The sequence below is a fragment of the Protomyctophum bolini genome, assembly GCF_963924005.1.
Source record: "Protomyctophum bolini genome assembly, chromosome: 1".
Lineage (NCBI taxonomy): Eukaryota > Metazoa > Chordata > Actinopteri > Myctophiformes > Myctophidae > Protomyctophum > Protomyctophum bolini.
Window position 1 is genome coordinate 12,000,651 of NC_137862.1, and position 21,790 is coordinate 12,022,440.

Sequence of the window (21,790 nt, forward strand, 5' to 3'; positions counted from 1 at the left end):
AGATTGCTACAAACACTCCGATTACAATGAGACAGCCTTTTAATGTCTTGACAGGATAAGTATCAGTTTGTAATGCATTTATTTTGGGATCAAAAGTTAATACAAACACCCGTCTGCATGTGCAACATCGCACAGGTGACAACATTGCAAGGGAGCCAATGACACGTGGAACTACAGTAGAATCGAGACTGGCCAAAGTCTATTCAATGCATCCTCACAGCTTAGGGGAAGTGTCAGGTTGTAGAACAGAGGTCAGACTTGATTAGCTATGTCACATAATAAACAATAGTTTTTGGTTCCCACTGCTCAGAGAAATAAGGTCAGCTATTATGTGCTGTTGTCTGTTGATAAGTTCCTGATTAAACCCTGCATGCTGGCATGTTCAGCTGGTAGCAACAAAAGCTGTGTACTGTAAACATTTACAAGTGCTATGATAGGCTGAGAGAACTGGCTCGACTAAATATAGGCCAAACTGTCACTTTATCAGGGTCTTTATATCATGCACACCTTTCACTGGGTCATGTCTACACTATGAGTGGCTTGTCGCCTTACCACTATCTAATCCCATTCTGCGTACCTCTTCATCTGCTCTTCCTGGACTACCTCACATGCTTACTTGCCTTCACTTTCCTCTGTTCTTTCTGTGGCAGGGACAGGGGGGGCTTTAGCCCCCTCTGGTGGAGGCTTAGCCTCTAAGCCCCCCTCTCCCCACAAAACCAATTGACTGGCTTCTATGTAAACCAAAATTCATTAGCCCCCCTCTCTAAATAGCCCGGCCATATACCCCCCAATCACTGCTTCTAAGCTAAGCAGTTTAACAGTAAATATAAACGGTGAGTGACTAACTAATCTGTCATTTAGGTTTTAAAATGTTAAAGCCACATACAGTACACTGTTCTTTAGCATTCCGCTCCCGAAAACATAAGCATGCCTTGTGACATAATTTGAAAAGCCATATGTTGGAGACCTGTCAGACAACAGTGTTGGCTGACATGAAAGCACTCTGCATCGACCATGAGGTGGCCATGCACCGTTCCCGGGGGAAGAAAGCCATCAAGAATTCAGTCCAAACCAGCGGTGCCTGGAAAGCAGACTTTAAACCCCTCAGAAATTGATTTCACATTTTAAAATAGATAAAATCAACAAAACAACATAAATGATGAATTTCTCTACCGAAAAAAAAAGTCCCATAACATAGCCTACTGAGCAGCACAGTAGACCAAACCATTGAAAAGATCATTACCAACATAACTGACTGTAAGAGCCATTTGAGCCACCATATTGTTTGCCATGATTCCTGTCAATTTACCAATCTATGTTGCCATGGTTACAGGGAGGGAGGGTATTTAACCCTGGCCCTAATTAGTCTCAGGTGTTGCCAGTGGCAGAGGTAAACCAGTTTTTGACTGTGTTCATGAGGGCTGATGATCTGTAGCCAATCCTGTGCATTTGATGGTTTATATTATGCTTATTTTGTATGACAAAGTATAGGACTTTAAGCAGCTAATAAATATAGTTTAATTTCTACTCAACGGACATCTTTGGACATCAGTTATTTGATCACACGTCTGAACTTCCTCGGCAACCAGTATCACCCAAGTATAGGGTCTTGGGCGTTACACTGACAGTAGCCGTATTGGATTCAGATCTCTCACAGATTTAGCCCAGATTTTCACAAGGGACATGGTGGCTAAATGTGTTGTTTAACCTTCATAGAAGACAAATTCACTGAGAAACGAACCTCCGTGCTGGAGATGACTGAAGTAGTATATGCTAATATGGCTATATAAGGTCCTAGTTCTTCCATTAGCACTGCAGTGCAGATAGTGAAATAAACTCTGCAGATGTGATAATCTAAATCTGGTGCATACAGTCAGTGGGATTCTTTAATTTGGAAATAAAGCACAAACTTTCCATTCATATATGGATGCGGTACCCTGAGGATACTCATTACAGCCACTTAGTGCCAGCTAGAGTGCGTCATATTATATATTCGGCTCATGCCAGTGCTTTGGAGAATAGAAGGTCCAATGAAGAATAAGTGGTGAAGCTATATGGCACAAAGTTGCAACAACTAGTGCCTTAACATACAGTGTCCTGGGTGATAACATTAGACCAGTGTGGCATTATGTCTACTATTTTGATTAATGAACAATGTCGTTTTACTGTGATTGTTTGTTGCTCACTGACTGAGCTATAATGCATGTCTTGTCAACAGGTGCATGTAATGCACACACATCTTCTTATCTCATATCATAGAAAAAATGTTAATGTCAGTTTACAGCCTTTTACGCCTACTGCATTTCCAGTAAAGTCAGACTTTTGTCTATAGTCTGTAATATCTTTATTACCGTTGCCAAGAATGTCATGTTTTCGTCTGATATCACCAATTTGAACAAAACTCTTAGTGGAAGGTATAAAAGGATAACGGTTTGTCATGGGCCAAAGGAGAAACTGGTTAACTTTACAAGCGGATTGGGCAAAGGACATGAGTATGGCACCACAATACAAAAGAGTATATCATCAGCCAACAAAGAACTGATTAACTGGCGGTCACATGCATCATTCAATTATATTGACATAGTCCCCAAGAAGATAAACGTGGTCACCTGCAACATAAACTTATATTGGCAAAAAGGGGGATGTAGTGGCAGAAGCACAACAACACCTTATAGATAAACCGCCATCCATGTGGCCTACTTACAGATGTAGAAACAAAATGGTGAACCACAATTCCTGTTTGGAAATTCCTTCTAAATGCATAGCATAATGGAAGCTATACTGGCACTGTGCTGTGTGCTGTTCAGAAACAGGTTTTATATATTTGTATACGTTTATTTCTAGTGTTTCAAAGCACTGTGCCTTTGATAAGGGTGTTAGTAAGTAGATCTGTGACTGACCTAACAGCATTCCCAACCTATTCAAAAGCCACCCTGGTATCAATCTAAACCCTGATTTTAAAATGTGGCATGAACATTTACATGACAATGTCATTTTTGTCTGTTCTAGATGTCTTTTCTGTTGGTACTAGCGGACACCTCGTGCAGTTCCAGGTGAGCTGGAGCTCTTACCCCCTATACACAGCCTACTACTTGTAGTTTATTCCAACAAATCAGGTCATTGCAGATGGATGATAATCCATTAACATTGTTGTGTAGTCTAATCTAATGTGCAGGCTCGGCTAAACCACACTTGAGATAGAGGGGGTGGGGGTCGAAAAGCCTAGTTATTTTCCGCATTTTGGGTTGGGTTTCCGATCACCGATAACATTAAGCCTGAATACTCTTACACTGTAATAACAATTACTGTGTATTGCAAACAAAGCTTGCATCAATGTCTAAAAAATTGTTTTATTATAGTTTCTTATTTTTTTCTGTGACAGACAAATATGGCTTCTGAAAATGCACACCTGTATTGGAGTTGCTAACTACAAACTGCAAATGCAAACTATATAAAACTAATATAGTGCCATTAGCAGGCAACAGTGCAGCACTATCTCTCTCTCTGTTTCTGTCACAACAGCGCCCCTACTGGTACTCATAGTAACAGTCACATACATACCGGTAGTCACATATATATACTCTAAGAGTCACATACATAGGTTAACACGGACATTGCTGTTCCTTGGAGTGGTTGCACCACTTAAAAATAACACTTACCGAAGTGGTTAAAAGAGTGGAGAGGGAACTACAGCAAGAGACAGAGAGAAAAGTATGTAAAATGTATGTAACTGATACAAACATTTGCATGGACAAGAAACAATTCTTGGCTTTCATTTGCAACGGTCATTGTGCAGTGGATTACAAAAGTCAGAAAGGATCAAGATGGTGCTGGAAGCGGCTAAGAGATTCATGGATGTATAGTCACTACTGGGGAAGATTTTGACAGTACTTACATGGCATTCTCAGTAGCCTGGCTAATAAGCCAGACTAATATCACACATCGGTCTGGCTTATTAGCCAGGCTACATTCTCAGGCCTCAGGGTCTGGGATAGAATGGAAGGGAATAGAATACTTCATACAGTAGGTGGCGGTATGCACTTGTGTTGTTATTAACCCGCCATTTAAACCGAGAGAAGAAGAAGGCAGGGTGATGACATCATTGTCCCATCCTTGTCTTTTTTGTTCCAGGAAGTCTTGGAAGAATCAGGAGTCAGCTGTCCAAAAAAAGTAGGTAAACAAGTGTAAGGATGTAATCCGTTTAATTCAGGTTAACTAGCGAAACAGCTAGTCAATCTTGATTGGTATAAACTATTTGCTTTGTATGTGTTATTTGACATTGTGACAGAAGCTACATATGATGTAACAACAACAACAAAAGCTAATTTAGCTTATAGCAGGATAGCAAAAGCATGGAGCCTAACTGACCGTAACCAACTAAACGCACCTACTATTTGGTTGCTCATGCTGGCTAACGTTAAACTGATGACTGGGTTGACGACAACGTGTGCATTGATCGTTATTGTGAGTCGACATTGCACGATAGTATTAGCTACCGAGATTCTGACAACAATGTTGACATAATCTCGGTAGCCTTCCTACTAGCCAGTGTTAGCAAAACGCGTTAGCATGCTAACGGCAATAATCCAGTTATTTACAATAACGAGAGGCGACAAGTTATGATTTCAAGTCAGTGTTGTCGAGTTGTCTAGGATAATATAGTCCGAAATCCAAATTCGATTTCTACGGAAACAAACGTCGCACGTTAGCAGCCTGTCTGTGTGTGTCCAGTTCGGGTTTTATTATTGTAGCCCTGAAACATGACTGTCATCATGACAGTCATGGCGCAACTGCAGCCTGTTTCACGCAATCGCTACATTTACTGTCCAAACGTGTATATAAACATTCCGATTTCAAATAAAGTCCTCGCCACATGTGCCACGGGTGTTAGAAATTTGCTGGTACAGCGATTAGCATTGCTGCATCCCGCGTTGTTTAATAAAAAGCATTTTTATCCGAGCGCCCCGGCTACTTTTCTCAAACGGGGTTCGTTTGGGAAACTACAGTTGCACACCGGGAGCGCACTCGTCTATTAGTCTGTATTGGCAGTGCGGTCAGCGTGCCTATATCGAACACACCGAGTGCCAACTTCTCGGATAAAAATGCGTTTTGTTAAACAACGCGGGATGCAGCAATGCTAATCGCTATCCCAACAAATTTCTAACACCCGTGGCACATGTGGCGAGTACTTTATATTTGGAATCTGAATGTTTATGTACACGTTTACAATGTAAATGTAGCGATCGCGTAAAACAGGCGGAAGTTAAGCCATGACGCTCGTGTGAACCATGGCTATGTCTGAGTATAAACAAGATGATCGACATGCATGTTTTCAACAGGTTGCAACTCAGGTTGGTTTATGTTTTGGTTTGATTGATTGAAGTATTTATTAACGGTTCACAGTACATTTCAAGCACAACTCGATACAAAAAACTGTTAACTGTGAGTGGACGACCAATAAAGCTCATAACATTTAGAGACATACAAATATACAGTTCTATATAGCGAAAAAACAGGAAATCATCATCATAAAAGGTAAAAACAAAAAGAAAAATAAACTAATTTATACAGTGAGGGGGGGAAAGGGGGTGGTGGGTGGGGGATTCAGATTTTACTGGGGCCAGTTTCGAATTGCAGCCATCCGTAGATGCCCTTTGAGAGCGGTTTTGAAGGAGTCAAGGGATTTCAGAGATGCATCACAAAAGTGATTTTATAGTTAAGGGACGCAATAAAACTACCTCTGCATCCACGGGATGCACTACTGTACTGTTTTTTATTCTAGTTTATTTTGCTTGCTTTAGTTATAATAATAATTTCTTCTTTTGTTTTCTACATAACATTATAACCATATAAAATGAAATGGGAGTTAAATTTGTAATTTGTAAAAATGGAAAAATATGACTCCTAACGTCGTTGAAGTGGGACTCATCTAAATGACCATCCCAGGACTCATTACATTGAAAACCTATTTACATCACTGGGATTTGCATGTCGTAATGGTTACTGTGGTTTTCAGAGATGGTAAGAGCATGTGAACAGCATCAGAGTACCTCCTGCCTGTGAGCTTTACCTGAACACAATTTGTGAAGATGCCTGCAGTGTCGACTGGGGCCAAAGAGCTGTACCTGTCTAGTTCTCTGGGAGAACTCAACAAAAAGGCTGAAGTCAAGCCAGACAAGATCAATACCAGAAGGTATGTTTATTCTTATGCAGGCTGTTTGCTTTACATACACAAAACTTGGAGTGGAAAAATAATATGCCACCAAAATTAAATAATGTGTGATTATGTGCCTCTTATTGTTTGCTATGTCACAGCTATGTCCAGAGTGCCTGTAAAATCTTTAAGGCGGCGGAGGAGTGTCGATTGGACAGAGACGAGGAGAGGGCGTATGTTCTGTACATGAAATATCTAACTGTATATGATCTCATCCATAAGAGACCAGATTTCAAGCAACAACAGGTATTGGGGTCATTCATAAACATGAAAATGTATCCCTTACTTAACAACATTATCAATTTAAATAAAACCTTTAAGTAATTTATTCACCATATTTATTTGTATTGTTTTATCTAAACGTGACGGAGCCTGTAGGAGTATGTTTGGTATGCCATGTTTTAGTGATTCATATATTTCTGTTTCTGATTTATCTGTTTTTCAATGGAAAAGGAGTATTTCATGTCTATGCTGGGTCCAACCAGCTTTAAGAAAGCCATCGAGGAGGCTGAGAAACTCTCAGAAAGCCTTAAACTCAGGTTAGAAGCTCTGGTTTTACAACTATGAATATTATACATATTACAAATCCAGAACATAGGTCTGGTATACTCCATCCATAATTAATTGTTATATAGTCTGATAGTTTTAGGATTGACAACTGATCTGTCCTTTTCTACCCGATTGGGAAAAGGTATGAGGAAGTGGAGGTTAGAAAAAAGCTAGAGGAGAGGGAGAGACAAGAGGAAAGGAAGAAAAAGGAAGAAACGACAGAGAAAGATCACGGGCGAGCATCTCCCAAAGCCTCACCAAACAAAAAGGTACAGAGAGGCGCAATAATAAATGTCTTGATCGTGATTGTATCCGAGTATGAAGATATGATAGAATGCACTGGACGTTCTGCTGTGTATGTCTATGGAACAGAAGGTATGTAGGGCATTTGGGCATAGCTGAATATTAACAGTCTTACCGATAAGTAAGATTAGACATTTATATAAAACTCAGCAAAACATCTCTCCACGGATCTTTGTGATGTTAAATGTGTCCTGTCCACGTCCGGCTATTAAAAGGTAATTGATGCTTCAGTTTCGCTTGCTTCTGATTGCTGAATTGAAGGCTTGGAATTAATCGTATACACGTAAAATGTTGTGCAATGGTGGTTTAGGAAACTTGGAAAGTAAAGATCTTAAAACACCCAATTCTTTATGAAGAAGCAATGGTCATGGATTACGGTTTATTATACCATCATCCTGCAGTAATGGCGTGAAGAAGAGCCATCATTAAAGCTACCTCTGTGTTTGCTTTTTCATAGCATGCTGGTATTGCGGAATCAGGTGTGCACAACTGTGTCAGTGGCTAGTGTTACACTTGCACTATGCTATTTGATACTGTTTGACAGCTGTCGATGGTAGATTTTGTACCTGTAATTATAGCCTATGTAAAATACAGATACAATATGGACTGACGACTTAGCAGACCTCAGTCACAGAAGCCATGTGACATGAAGGCTGTTTCTCTGCTTTCGTGCTCTCTGTTGGCCTTACTTCACATCCCTATACCTTGCTGGCTTTTGAACACTAACAGACATTTCCGACTGAAAGGTGGCAACATGAAAATGAATAGTGTGAATTTAAACTTCAATGTGAATGACATCACAGATTTACAGTTGTAAAAAGTTGGTGAAATTATTTTTTTGTACAAGCTCCCATCATTTGCAGTATTGTACAAAAGGGAAAAGGCATGATTTTAATTTCTCATTGAAAACGAATGCATTTTATATTAAATGTTTGTATATGTAGGTAAAAGGAGAGCTGAAGGAGATGAAGATTGCACCTTCAAAAGGTAACGATTGCCATAGTAAAATAATACAAAGCCAATTGTTCTTAAGCATCCACTTTCAGCACATTAATGGTTGCATACGATCCATACATACAGTATCTGATATTATATATTGATGTGATCATTCCAATCCTCTATTGCCAGTGCCTGCAGGAGGGATTACAGCTGAAAACCTCTTCCACATGATGAAGGACCAGACTATTACAGTTATTGTCATGGATGCCCGAAGCATAAATGACTTTGAGGAATCCCACATTCAGATCCCAGCCCAGACATGCATCAGCGTACCTGAAGAGGCCATCAGCCCAGGGTAAGAGTAGAACAGAATAGAACAGTTCTTTGATTAGATTTTTGTAGCGTGAAATGTTACTCCTGTAGATGACACCACTTCAATTTTGTTATTTTTAAATGAACTCTAAACTCATGCGATAACAATGTAAATATGTTGGAACACATTTGGATTACTTAACATTTACCACAATAGAGCATCGCAGTCCCGCCCCCTCGAGAGACCCGGAAAAGAAATCCCCATTCATTTTCCTCATAGACTTTTCATAAAGTATTTATTTAAAGATGTTAAGCCGCAGACAAAGCCAACTCTTGTCGTGACCAATCATGACAACAAACACATTTTTTTATTAGAAAGTAGAAAAAAACGGCAGGTTACAACACTTTTTTTGTTGTTTTTCTTCTTTGTAATCATTTGTTTGGTCCAAAATATTGTGTGTGTTGTCATGATTTGTCACGACAAGAGTTGGCTTCGTACGACGCTTAAAAGGTCTTTAAATAAATATGTTTTGAAAAGCCTATGGAGCAAATTAATGGAGAATAATTTCCTGGGCCACTCGTCGTTCTGAAAGACGCTCTATAGACATGAACTCCTCTGGTTTAAGTTTAAATTGTATGGTAATTAATTTGTTTGTCAGAATTACTGTGAACCAGATTGAGGCCAAGCTTCCAGAAGTATCCAAAGAGACGTGGAGGAGACGAGGCTTTGTGGACTACATTGTCCTGCTGGACTGGTTCAGCTCTGTCTCTGATCTGAGACTTGGAACCACCTTACAGAGCCTCAAAGATGCCCTCTATAAGGTAACTTGTCAGGGAGAAACATAATAACTTTTGTTATTGTGTTATAAGTGTTTGTGTCACTGTGACTGCCTAGCTTTTTACCTGCATGTGAATGTGTTAGTGCTTAAAGATCTAGATCAAAAAAGGCAACAGGATATTTGAAGAAAATCAAGAAACCCCCTCTTGAATAGTTTTTCCTCTGAGCTAACTTGTTTGCCTGCTCGCCTCCTCAGTGGGACAGCATCACCATCATTCGCAGTGAGCCCATGGTACTTGAGGGAGGATATGAGAACTGGCTGCTGTTCTACCCCATGTACTCCACCAACTCTAAAGTCCGCCCTCCTAGACAGAGCGTGGTCAGCACACTCCCTCAGTGTGAGTACCACAGCCATCATTGCAGCACACAGCAGTAGCTTGTATTTACAGGTCTTTCTGACTTCTGCCTTAACCCTTAACGGCTGACTATAGATTTAGCAGCGGTTACTGGTGTTCAGAAACTGACATGGCTTCGCTGTTCTTTTTAATACACTTGAAATAAGAAATTAAATGGGTTTATTTGTTGTTACACTGAATTAAACTTTGACAAGAATTGAAAAAGAGTGATCTGTGGTCTGTGGTCTGTGATGCAAATGATTAGACTGAGTGTTAACCACTATTTCCTCTTTTTATGGAGCAGTAAACTTCAGTTACCCATCCCTTGAGGAGCCGAAGCCTCAGATTGTACTACAGCCAGAGCCTGAACCTGAGCCCCAGGCCCCTCCAGCTCCGCTGCAGGTGAATGGAGTTGCTGCAACAGAACAGCCGTTCCTTGAAACAGCCAAGGGAACAGACAGTCTGCCAGACACCATTGATTCTCCCACAGCAATTGCTGCAAACTCCCGACCAGACCCGTCTGTCAAAGTTTCTGCAAATGGTACACCCAGCTTGTCAGTCATCACAACCAAGGCCATCCCACAGGTAACTATGCCTGATGATCTGGTACACCTTGACACACACTTTTAGTAGGAAGTTCTTGTTGCGGGATTGAATCTGCCGTTTCCTGCCCATGTCATCTTATCGGTATCCACTCCTCTTCTCAGATTGACCGTACAAAGAAGCCCTCAGTGCGGGTGTTGGATGACACTAAACCAAGCCAAAATGGATCGGTCAAGGACCAGAATGTCCCAGTCATACCTGACCGTTCGGTCAAACCACCGTTTAGCTCCTCCCTGACCGAGGAGCAGCAGAGTCTGATCCATGCTGAGGCCGCTGGTGTGATGGAGAAGGCCAGGCAGGAGCAGGAGAAACGGACACAGGAGCACCGTGCTGAAGAGGAGAGGAGAGAGAGGGACGCAAAGGAACGGCTCCAGAAGGAGGAGTCGAAAAGCAACAAGGCAAAGAACGAAGAGGAAGACCAGAAGCACCTCGAGAGGAAGAGGCTAGAGCGGCAGAAGGCCGAGGAGGAAGAGGAGAAGGAGAACGGGTTCGAAGAGAAGGAAAGAAGAGTGAAAGAGCAGAAATCGGATACACCTATCAAAAGTGCATCACTGGACTCGCCTACTCCCAACAACATTGTCAGTGAAATTAAGGTCAGTGGCGCATCAGCTACTTGCAGTACCACCGTTTCATTACAGGTTTCACTTCACCATTGCTTTCATTGACCATATTCAGTTGCTCACCCAGCGCATGTGGCGTTCTTCCGGGTTGGAACAGAGTGCATTCTGGGATTGGGCCATATGTGAACGCACTGGGCCGTTCATAGCATAGCGCACGTTCAAGTAGGGAACATGGTGTTCACGTATGGAGCATAGCGCATACTGCATGGCCCATAGTGCAATACCACTTTCAGCCACCATGTCCATTTCGCTTCAATGTTTTCTCTCGTGGTCGAGTCTTGATCTTTCTCTTGTTATGTTATACTCGTCATAATGTAAAAGTAAAATGGTCGCCACATCAATATGCTAAATTTGTAAGCTTGTGTGAAGAGATGTGGTGTCTCAGTCACAGTACATAAGCATCTTATCCTAACTAAAGAAATTTGCATGAACCCACATCTGGGATCAGATATCTTCCTGTGTGAAATTGATGTGGATGTGGCTTATGGAAAGTGAAATATGTAGTTCTAGATGTGGGTCAATCAACATTAATACAATTACAAGCCAAACCATGTCACACTGCGTTTTTCATCCATTCCATGTCCGTGACGATTCATTTGACAAATCTTTTTTTAAATCGAAATGGTTTTAAGCTGTGTTTTGTCCCTAACCTCAGGCTCCCATGAAGCCTGATAGTGAAGTAAAGAGCGGAACCCAAAAGGCAAGGATTTTTAAAGATAGAGCACCAGATGACTATGAGAGACCCAAGGTATATCAACACTCAACCGATAGTGTTGATGAAGGCATGCCCCCCAATGCTTTATATTAGCCAATTTCATATTCTCCTTGAGATAAAGCATGCTGATGAAGTGGAAATAATTGAGCCTAAAGTGGCATTGCCTAAGTTTAGCAAGGAACAAAGAAACGAGCATATTGCCTTTTGCAGTGTTTGACCGAATGATGGATGAGTGATATGGTGCAATGCATATGAACCTAAAGTGCATGTATCTTGTATCATGTAATCGTAGACGCCCTTAAAATGTATTAGTAACTTTGCAGATATGCAATATAAATACCACATAGATGAAGTATTCTCTGTTTTACAGTGAAGTAAGTATTGAGCTTGTATAAGTTTTATAAAGCTTGCCACATATTATAGTTGACAATGTAACTTAAGTGTGTCCATGTGTGTTCTACAGAGAGAACCCTTAACCAGAGCCCGGAGTGAAGAAATGGGAAGAAGTGTTCCAGGTCTGCCTGATGGTTGGATGAAGGTATGAGATAAACCTGAAAAACATTTGATCATGTGTTCACAGGGCTCCAGCGTGCGACTTAATAGGTCGCATATGATACTTAATTTCTTAACGTGCAAGTTAAAATTTAACGAGGTCGCACAGGTGCGACTTGCTGGAAGGATGAGTGGAGGGGAAAAAAAACATCCCGCAGTGCTTGCCCGTTCCATTGATAAAAACATTGGACGTTCGCCTGACGCCCAGTGTTCAAAGAACGATTGTTCACGAAAACCCACCAATAAGCCCTTCATACTTGGATGGTCAGAGCGGCGCGATTACATACAAAGTCAATGCAAAGACGAGAATTGCACAAACGGGCGCGGCGCGACCTGCCACGGTACAAACTGGACGAACCGAGGCGAATATATATTCAGGTCTGAACGCAGCTTTACAATTTCAAAGCTGTACAATTTCACCGGAGCGCGCAGCGCACATATCTAACTGCATGATGATCAGTCATGAAATCTAAACAGACAGCCGACTCCCGAACCAAACACTGAATGAGGAGGTAAACTTGTTGTTTGATTAAACATATAATGACAATGTGCCACGAAAAATAGCTTCCAAAGGTTATGTTTGCATCGAGGAGGTAGCCTGTGTCCATACTGTACATGATGATCGGCCAACAAAATACATTAATTTCCCTCCCAGTGAGTGAAGAGCACTGCGCTGAAAATAGCTGATCTACAAGCTCACAACGCGTCCCTCCCAGTGAGTGAAGAGCACCGTGCTGAAAATAGCTGATCTACAAGCTCACACCGCGTCGCGTCCACGACACGTTGTGAGCTTGTAGATCAGCTATTTTCAGCACGCGGAGATAGAGCATTCAGAAACTTTTGCCTTCACAATAAAAGCATGCAGCTTTCACAAGTTGGCCCATAAAGACAAGGAAAAGGATTAAGAATTTGGTGGCATTTCACATTGCAAAAGATTTTTTCCAAAATGTAAAAATATTATAATAAGGAATTAATTTGGATAATGGTAATGGGATATTGTACAAATTGTCACTTTATTAATCCCAAAAGTTTGGACTGCATTTCATTTTCAACACAAAACCTTATAATATAAATATTGCCTTTATTGACTTTGTGTTGGGTTGAAACCATCTACAGTGTTTTGAAGTATAACCAGGTAGGTTGCTGTTTTTTACACAGACCTTTGTAGGGGGTTTTATGATTCAAACCTTTAATGGTGGAAACCACTACAATAAATGGCGCGCTATGTGGGGGTATGATGAGATCATGTATTAATACCACGCTATACAAAGAAAAAAATGGTGCTACCTAATTTGTGGTGGCGCTACCAAATGAAAAGGTATGTAGCACCAGTGCTACCTGTGAAAAACTTAGTCTGGACTCGCCCTGTGTGTTCAACTCATGATCTCAAAACTTTTCAAGTCACTGACTGTTTTTTAATGGCAGATGTACAAGCTTGTAGATCTGCCAACATATAAATGGATAAAGCGGTTAAAATGATTGGACCACCCCAAGGACCCCTGGGGGTCCCCGGACCTCACTTTGAGAACCAATGACATAATGTAATGTCGTATTATATGGTTTTAAAGGATTAAAAATGATACAAAAATGGACACATTGAGAAACATTTAAGCATCTGATCGTTCTTAACCGACACTTTCCTTCCATCCGCTGTCCTCCTCCAACCTGCCGATGCCAGTTCTTGGACACGGTGACGGGGACATACCGCTACTACCACTCCCCGACAAACCGCGTCCATCTCTACCCTCCTGAGGTCAGTGTTCCCCAGACACCCCCCTCCACGCCACCCACAGCCAAGCAAAAGCAGCCACGGCCGACTGAGTTGGACACCAACCACGAGCAGTCCAAACTGAAACGGTCCTACTCGTCCCCCGATATCAGCCAAGATCTGAGGGACGAGGCACTGAAGAAGACAACCATCCCCACCACAGCTACCATACCTACCATCAACCGAGAAACCAAGTAAGGCAGTAAATGCCTTGTTAACGTGTTAGGGTTGGGCAATTAAACGAAAATCCATCCAAACAGAAAAGTTGGACCGATAAATGACTTGATTTGATTTGTAATTGTTTTATATCTCTTATAGCCTGACACGAAACAATTCTAAAAGAGCGCTTAGAATTGATTAGTCTAATAACCCAGGGCTTAAAGTTCTGTCCTGGGGACGGATTTCAGTCCTGAGGCTTTCATAGGGGCCATTAATGAGATTTAAAAAAAAATCATTTTCAGTCTTGGGATTTTTTGGCGCTTTAAGCCATGTTAACCACTTACCGGTAAGTCCTGTATTATGCAGTACTTTGTTGTACAATGGTGGTGTGCAAAACATGAGCTTGTAAGATCTGCCATTTTTACAATTGATTTTAAATCACATTAAAGGCAAAATCTTTAAATGATTAAAGTCATATCGCCCAGCCCTATTATTTTGATTGTCGTTCAATTCCAGTACCTTGTATTTATGCAGAAAATGAATCGGTTATTTATTTTTATATTTTCCCTCATATTCTATTACCAGACCTGCCATCGTTAAAGTACCGGCTAAATTGGAGATTGCCCGGCCATCGGCAGCCAAAATCCGCAACCTAAACCCTATATTTGGAGGTATGGGTGCATCAATGACGGGGCTACGGAATCTGGGCAACACATGCTACATGAACTCCATTCTGCAGTGTCTGTGCAGCACTGGTGCCATGGCCGACTACTTCAACCAGAACTTCTACCAGGAGGACATCAACAGGTCAGTGAGACGCACCACCACCAGTAGGACAAATGAATAGACGGTCGCACACTAAGGGCTCCAATGCGGCCGATGCTTTATTTCACCACAAAGAAGCTGTTGATGTTTCAAGCTCAAAGCTCTTCCTCAGGCTGATCACCAGTAGATCTGTAACAATTATATATTCCACTATCCCTATCCTGGAACTATAAAGTTATTACAAAGTCCTGTGATGCTAGATAAAACCAGACTTGTTTCCATTCCATGCCAGCTTGGAAAATCAACAATGGCGGACATTGTAAACAAAGTGGAAATGCAAAGTTGGAACTAAAGACTGAAGAAGAGGAGGAATTCTACAAAGTAGGGTGACATTGATGACATCACGATGAGGACAAAATCAGTTGAGCTGTTCCTGAGAGTGATTTCCATTAAAGCACCAATATGATATGAAAGCCTGATTGTTCAAAATTGGTTATTTGTGGGGATAGAAAACGCATATGGGAGCCCCAAAAACACAAAAGAAATTGAAAAAGTTGAATTTGATCTTATAGGTCCTTTAAAGTTATTTGTCATATCTGCCCTGTGAACATTTTGTTTACAAACCCTAAAAGCCGAACAGAAATTCATTACAGTATGTTCCAAATAATGTTGAATGCCAAAAACACAATTAAATCGTTAATCGCAATAATTTGTGTGACAGTTAATCGTCAAGTAGACTTTTCTGACGTTGACAGCTGTAATCAACAGTGGCCTTGATGGTCATGTTTCAGGGCACTGAATAACCAGTCACAACTCTTTCCCTCCGTTTGCCAGGGCCAATATCTTGGGCCATAAGGGGGAGGTGGCAGAAGAGTTTGGCGTGCTCATGAAGGCCCTGTGGTCGGGTCTATATAAGTGCATCAGCCCTCGGGACTTCAAGATCACCATAGGCAAGATAAACGACCAGTTCTCAGGCTACGAGCAGCAGGACTCGCAGGAGCTGCTGCTCTTCCTGATGGATGGACTCCATGAAGACCTCAACAAGGTGAGGTGCCCACTACCACTAGGCTTTCTTTCACACTGCACACAAATCTGATTTATTCCTCAGTCTGATCTTTAGGACTAACTGACTGTCCACACTGTTGTGTATTCAGTCAGCCTATTTGCTTTGGTTGCTGTGTGTATTTTTAAGTATAAATCATGCTTCAGTGTTAAGTGTCTTTCTTTAGAAATCACATTTTAATCGCATTTCAAGCAAACTACAAATTGGTTCAAATCTGATTAGCAAAAATCAATTTTATTTTTGTGTTTACACAAATTTACATCCCTGAGCAGGAAGATGTTAAAGAACGAAATGCTGATAATAAAAAAAGCAATACATAAAGTTAAAAACAATTAGTTGATTTACGATTTGTCTTGAGCCATGATTCAAGTGTTTTAAAATATTGAAACTTGTGCAAATTATTATTTTTGCTGCTCTGACTGACAATGCATGTCCAATAATCTGATCACAGATTATAGGGTATAGTACAGGCTACTTTAGAAAGAACTGGGAGGATAATCAGGATACAGTTCCTTAACTGTTCAGTACAGTATAGTACTTACTGAACAGTACACTTCAGTACAGTATAGTACAGGCGTGTTTTATTTTGCATCTTTCCAGCCTGATGCTCTGTCTAAACCATTGTGCATGTTGATGCAAAACATTTCTTTACTGATTTCTCCTCTCCTGTACTGGCTTTATGCTAATTTGGAAGTGGTTGATTAAAATGGATCCAAATGTGGATGTCAAACTTATTCATACTTTTCTCTTTCTTTGTTGTTAATTACCAGCTATTACATGCCCTCCTTGGCAGCAAAAGATCTGGTATTTCCTGATAAGTGACCGACCGTTTTCATTCGTTATATTTTGTCATAACAGTAGTACTTTATACTCGTGTGAGAGGTGACTGTACACAAGACTAACTTTAATCCACCGAAAGAACCGAGGATAACGGAACTTTTTCTCATTATTCTTTGTCTCTCTCTCTCTCAATCATTCATTATCACACAGACACAGGGATTAACTGGTGGAGCTGTCAGATCTGTTTCTGGCCTAAAATCTCAAGACATGTGAATGTCAACTTAATCATAATTTCTTTTAAATGGCCTCTTATTGCCTGGCCTAGTTCCCTGTTCATCTGTTTTTTCCAAGTCCGGAATAATTAATAGGAAGTGAAATGGATGTGATTGAATTGCATGTGGACAAAGCTAAAAATAATAAATACATTAAAAGACTAAAGTAAAGCTGTCATATTAAGCACTGAACAAAGGAACATTTCTACTGCTCATAACAGCCCTGGCAGTTTCACCACCCAGACCGGAAATAATTAAACATAGATAACCTTTTCTATAGACATTGACCGAGTGGTTTTATGAATTTAGCATGTTAACATTACATTGAGATCGTTTTATGAATTTAATGATATAATAATAATAATAATGGAAAACGAGGCAGGCCTTGAGGCTTGTGAGGCGCGAGTGCGCGAGCAAAGCAGGTGATGGCCAACTCTGACAGGCCTGCTGTCAGCAGGGTAGTGAACTGTCTGGGCTATAGATTTTCCTTCGCAGATGCCCCCTTCTCAACCAAATGTCTTTTTCCAAGAGATTTGCTAAGCTGCGGTCAGTGCGGTGCGGTTTGTGTGTACCAATATTGATGTTGTCCCTATCTGGTGTCAGGCTGACAACAGGAAACGGTACAAGGAGGAGGAGAATGACCATCTGGATGACCAAAAGGCTGCGGACCTGGCCTGGAGCAAACACAAGCTGCTTAATGAGTCAATCATTGTAGCACTGTTCCAGGGTCAGTTTAAGTCCACTGTGCAGTGTCTGACCTGCCATCGCAAGTCACGCACCTTTGAGACCTTCATGTACCTGTCACTGCCCCTGGCCTCCACCAGCAAGTGCTCACTGCAGGTCTGTTTGATATGGTAGCCATATTATTTATTTTACAAAGTGGCAGAAGAAGTTAAAGACCCACGATGACAGAAATAATAAATATATTTTACTACAGGAGCATCTGGGTATAGGTCCAAGTGATTTTTGAAGCTCATACTGCATGCATGCTGCTGCTGTCATTTTTGCAGGACTGTCTGAAACTTTTCTCCAAGGAAGAGAAGCTGACCGACAACAACAAAGTGTTCTGCAGACACTGCAAGGCCCACCGAGACTCCACCAAGAAACTGGAGATCTGGAAGGTCCCTCCTATTGTCCTGGTGCACCTGAAACGGTCCGTATTAGCCTCAATGTGCTTAAATGGGCAGCAATGCCACACGACTTTTGTCAGTGGATAAGTAGGAATGTTGACAAGTCTCTTAAATAGGCAGCAATGCCACACGACTTTTGTCAGTGGATAAGTAGGAATGTTGACAAGTCTCAAAGTTGTGTATGTGAGACTCAAAACGGGGACCCTCATAGGGTCCATTATTACTCTCACAGAGAGTAAAGTAAAATGAACAGTGAGAATTTGTTTTGTTCAGGGTAGCGGTGGCCGAACGGTTTGCGGAGCGGTCTTGATACCGGAAGGTCGCTAGTTCGTATCCCCGGACCGGCACGTTAAAATTACCACCGCTGAAGTGCCCTTGAGCAAGGCATTGAACCCCTACCATGAAATGTTCTATGAGCAGGGCCTGGCTGTAAACAAGTTCTTGAGCTTAGTCCAGTTACCCTGGGTAAACATGGTAACTTTGCTTTGCTTGTGTAGCTTCTCCTACGAAGGCCGGTGGAAGCAGAAGCTGCAGACCACAGTTGACTTCCCTCTGGACAGTCTGGACCTGTCTCAGTACGTCATTGGGCCCAAGCAGGTCGTCAAACGATACAGTCTATATGGAGTGTCTGTAAGTAAACCACGTTTGTTGCCATTAGTCGAGGAAAAACAAATCTCTACACTGTACAATATTTTTTTAATTTTGTAGCATTAAATACTACGTATATTACTTATACTATTACTTACTAAATTTAGAAAGAAATTTTATTAAGTCAGTTAAAATCATTTCAACTGGAATAGGTGTGTATATGATGGAAAACTAGGCATGTAACGATATATCGTATATCGATATATATCTATATTATTAATCCCGACGATATGAATCGATTCATTGAAATAAAAAAATCGATAAAAAGAAAATTATGTGAAATGTGAGCTTTAGTCATATTCCATCATATTCGAGTGCTTTTGGAGAGAAATGATAGTCACTTTCAGTAGTAGAGCACTGTAGAGGAGAGCTGTGGGAGCTGTGCCCAGGTGATGATGGTCGTTGATGCTCATCAAGGAAGGCAATTATGTTTCGGCACTGTCAAAAGTAATGCTACTTCTTTTGCAATGTAGTTAAATAAAAAATCTCAGGGGGAAGATAAATTATATAAAATAAAATAAACGGTAATTTGTCTTTAAAATATATATATATTTAAAATATCGTATCATGAACCTCATATTGTGATACGAATCGTATCGTGAGTTGAGTGAATCGTTACATGCCTATAGAAAACGTATGCATGAGTGGTGCATTACTGTGTCGTGCTAGCATGACATAACCTCCTCATACCCTCCTCTCCACCACCAGAACCATTACGGGGGATTGGACGGCGGCCACTACACTGCATACTGTAAGAACGGTAACACAAAGCGCTGGTTCAAGTTTGACGACCACGAGGTTTCAGACATTTCCACCTCCACCGTCAAGTCCTCGGCTGCCTACATTTTGTTCTACAGCGCTCTCTGATGGATGGAGGACACACCAGCTACACCAGTGCAGCCGTGCTGAAGGCTATAGGCTGTTTTTAAGCAGAGTTCTGGCTACCTGTTACAAATGAGTACAGGGGCAGACAAAGTTTGTATGCGTGCACAGGCGTGTGTGCGAGTGGCTGTGAGAGCCAGTGCGTGTCGCGGGAGAATGGTGCAGGCACTGTGCAGTGCTTCAGCTACTAGAGGACTCCATAACTGTTAAAAACATGCCATCTATTCCTATTACTGCCCATGTAGAAACCTGCTACTGAGACAGATCCTCCTATTTCTCTTAGATACCTTGATGGTTGTGTTGTAGGACTGAACAATGTGACCAGATGCTCTTTAATATGTTTGTTTCACTCTGTGTGGATGGCCTTCTTTTGCAGAATCTGCCCTGAACTGTGACTACACCAGGGTTTAAAGGTTGAATGGCATGTATGTACGTACATACATACCAATAGCTGATATTGCACATTCAAAAATGTACATATTGGAGGGCAAGGTGTTTTATTTGTAAAGTGACCAAATTCTTATTTCTTTTTTCTTCTTAATTTGTTTGTGTAGCATTCATCATGGATTTATGATGGTGATCCTTTTCGCCGCCTTCTCACATTGTTTTAACGTGCTCTTACAGAGAGATGAGGCTACTTGGGTTTTGAGAAGGTTTGTACGTTCTCACTAGTGGAGGGTAACATTTTAGCTCTTACACACAAATATCCAACAGAATGGTTGGCGTTAACATTGATATTGTTAGCGAGAACTTTTAAATTCTGCTTAATCTACGCTGCAATTGAACTTGCTTGTGCTAAGTTTTGACAACACTACCACCACCCTGCTCCTTAAATATCGGTAGTTCAGTTTTATCTGTGCTAAATACAATTTGAGTAAGTGCATTATATACAGTATATCCAATGATGATGTCAGAAAGGAGAAATTTAACAAACATTAGCCAAATTCAGATTGAAAAGGGATTGTTCCTGTTATCAATGTTGCTGCAGGATTTTCCATGCCACTAGTTTGACACTTTCTACAGTATATACGGTAATATTGATTTTTAATCTGCTGTTAAACGACACTTGACCATCAGTATTGACCTGAGAGAAAGGGATGCCACCAGAAATAGACTGTATTCACTAATGTGACTTGTTACAACTATACCTTTTGAGACTGTACTGACTGGTTGTTCCTGATGAGAGATGAGAGCAAGCACAAAACTTACAGATATCATACCCTGATGAACATGAGGATATAAACCCTCTTGAATGTTGAGGGATGAGATATGACTGTCTTGAGTACAATATTTCTTTATCTAGCATGGATCATAATGCATTTATTTTCTTGCATATGTTGATTTTATTCCTTAAAGCTCTAAAGATTTTGTTTCATATATATAACAACTATATTAATCTGAAACAACTCTGACTACACCTATTTATTAAAACTGCTTAAAATTAAACCCATGTCTATTTTGCACATTGTTTGCACAAACATTGAGACATTCTCTGAAAAATGTATGATGAGGTTTATGTAATTTCCAAACCTTGCATTTGCTAAGACAAAGTATGATTCAGGCTTAATACTACATCAAGGTTGGTGCTGCTAGTACACATCAAGTTTATTTACGGAGGACGGAAATACCATTACATCATGTCCCTGTTTTTGCGACTGAAGCTGTACTGAACTAAAATGAAAGTACCAGACATGCAGCATGAAGATATTTATGCTGAAACCATGGCATCGCAGTAGAGTTGCAAAAATTGATAATGTAATAAACTCTATTCATAATCAATCTCTATTTTGAGCATGAGATGAGATATACTTTATTATTCCTGCAAGGAAATTGATAAGTTACAGCAGCATAATGTAAAATTAAACAAACAGTAATCAAACAAAACACATCGGACACAAATGGATATAATCAAAACAAGACCAAGGACCACAGGACCATAAGCATTGGCAGAGAAAGTTCTTGTGTTGTATAGTCTGATGGTGGTTGGCAGGAAGGAGAGTCTATACCGTTCTGTGTACATTTTTGGAAGGGAAAGCCTACTCTGTCCTACAAGTCATCATAGAGTGGATGGGAGGGGTTAGCCAGCATGGAGATCTGACTGCAGCCCCTCCATTCTGAGGCCCACAACAGAACTGGCCTTCTTTGTGATCTTGTTTAGCTGGTTCAGCTCCCAGGCCTTAATGCCCGCACCCCAGCATATCACTGCATAAAACAGAACGCTGTATACAACAGGCTGATAAAATATTTGCATTCATTTGGTGGTCTTGATGTTCAGAAATAGGTGATTTTTGTTCAGCCCAACTGATGCAGTTCTCCACCACACATCTGTACTCCGCATCATTG

General features: G+C 40.9%; 1 protein-coding gene across 3 annotated transcripts; it reads left to right on the plus strand.

Moving 5' to 3' along the window:
* The first annotated feature begins 4,117 nt into the window (after positions 1-4,117).
* On the plus strand, positions 4,118-20,912 carry usp8 (ubiquitin specific peptidase 8). Of its 3 annotated transcripts, none has more exons than XM_080767620.1 (20): positions 4,118-4,170; positions 6,017-6,193; positions 6,316-6,460; positions 6,668-6,753; positions 6,906-7,032; positions 8,011-8,053; positions 8,195-8,360; positions 8,977-9,139; positions 9,352-9,493; positions 9,795-10,075; positions 10,198-10,686; positions 11,369-11,461; positions 11,892-11,966; positions 13,659-13,942; positions 14,493-14,714; positions 15,507-15,717; positions 17,391-17,627; positions 17,798-17,940; positions 18,415-18,547; positions 19,274-20,912. In XM_080767620.1, the coding sequence occupies exons 2-20, from the start codon at positions 6,090-6,092 to the stop codon at positions 19,430-19,432; spliced, it is 3,303 nt and encodes a 1,100-aa protein (XP_080623746.1). In that variant the 5' UTR covers positions 4,118-4,170; positions 6,017-6,089; the 3' UTR covers positions 19,433-20,912. The 3 variants fall into 3 exon arrangements, with proteins under 3 accessions (XP_080623746.1, XP_080623748.1, XP_080623747.1); XM_080767621.1 differs by lacking the exon at positions 4,118-4,170 and adding an exon at positions 5,239-5,351; XM_080767622.1 differs by lacking the exon at positions 11,369-11,461.
* Positions 20,913-21,790: the final 878 nt, after the last annotated feature.

Bases quoted from the DNA above. Each gene is read 5' to 3' on its own strand.
- usp8 (XM_080767620.1), top strand. From the start codon at position 6,090: ATGCCTGCAGTGTCGACTGGGGCCAAAGAGCTGTACCTGTCTAGTTCT. The intron at 14,715-15,506 runs GTCAGTGAGACG...TCCGTTTGCCAG, and splicing joins TACCAGGAGGACATCAACAG to GGCCAATATCTTGGGCCATA. The intron at 15,718-17,390 runs GTGAGGTGCCCA...ATCTGGTGTCAG, and splicing joins TCCATGAAGACCTCAACAAG to GCTGACAACAGGAAACGGTA.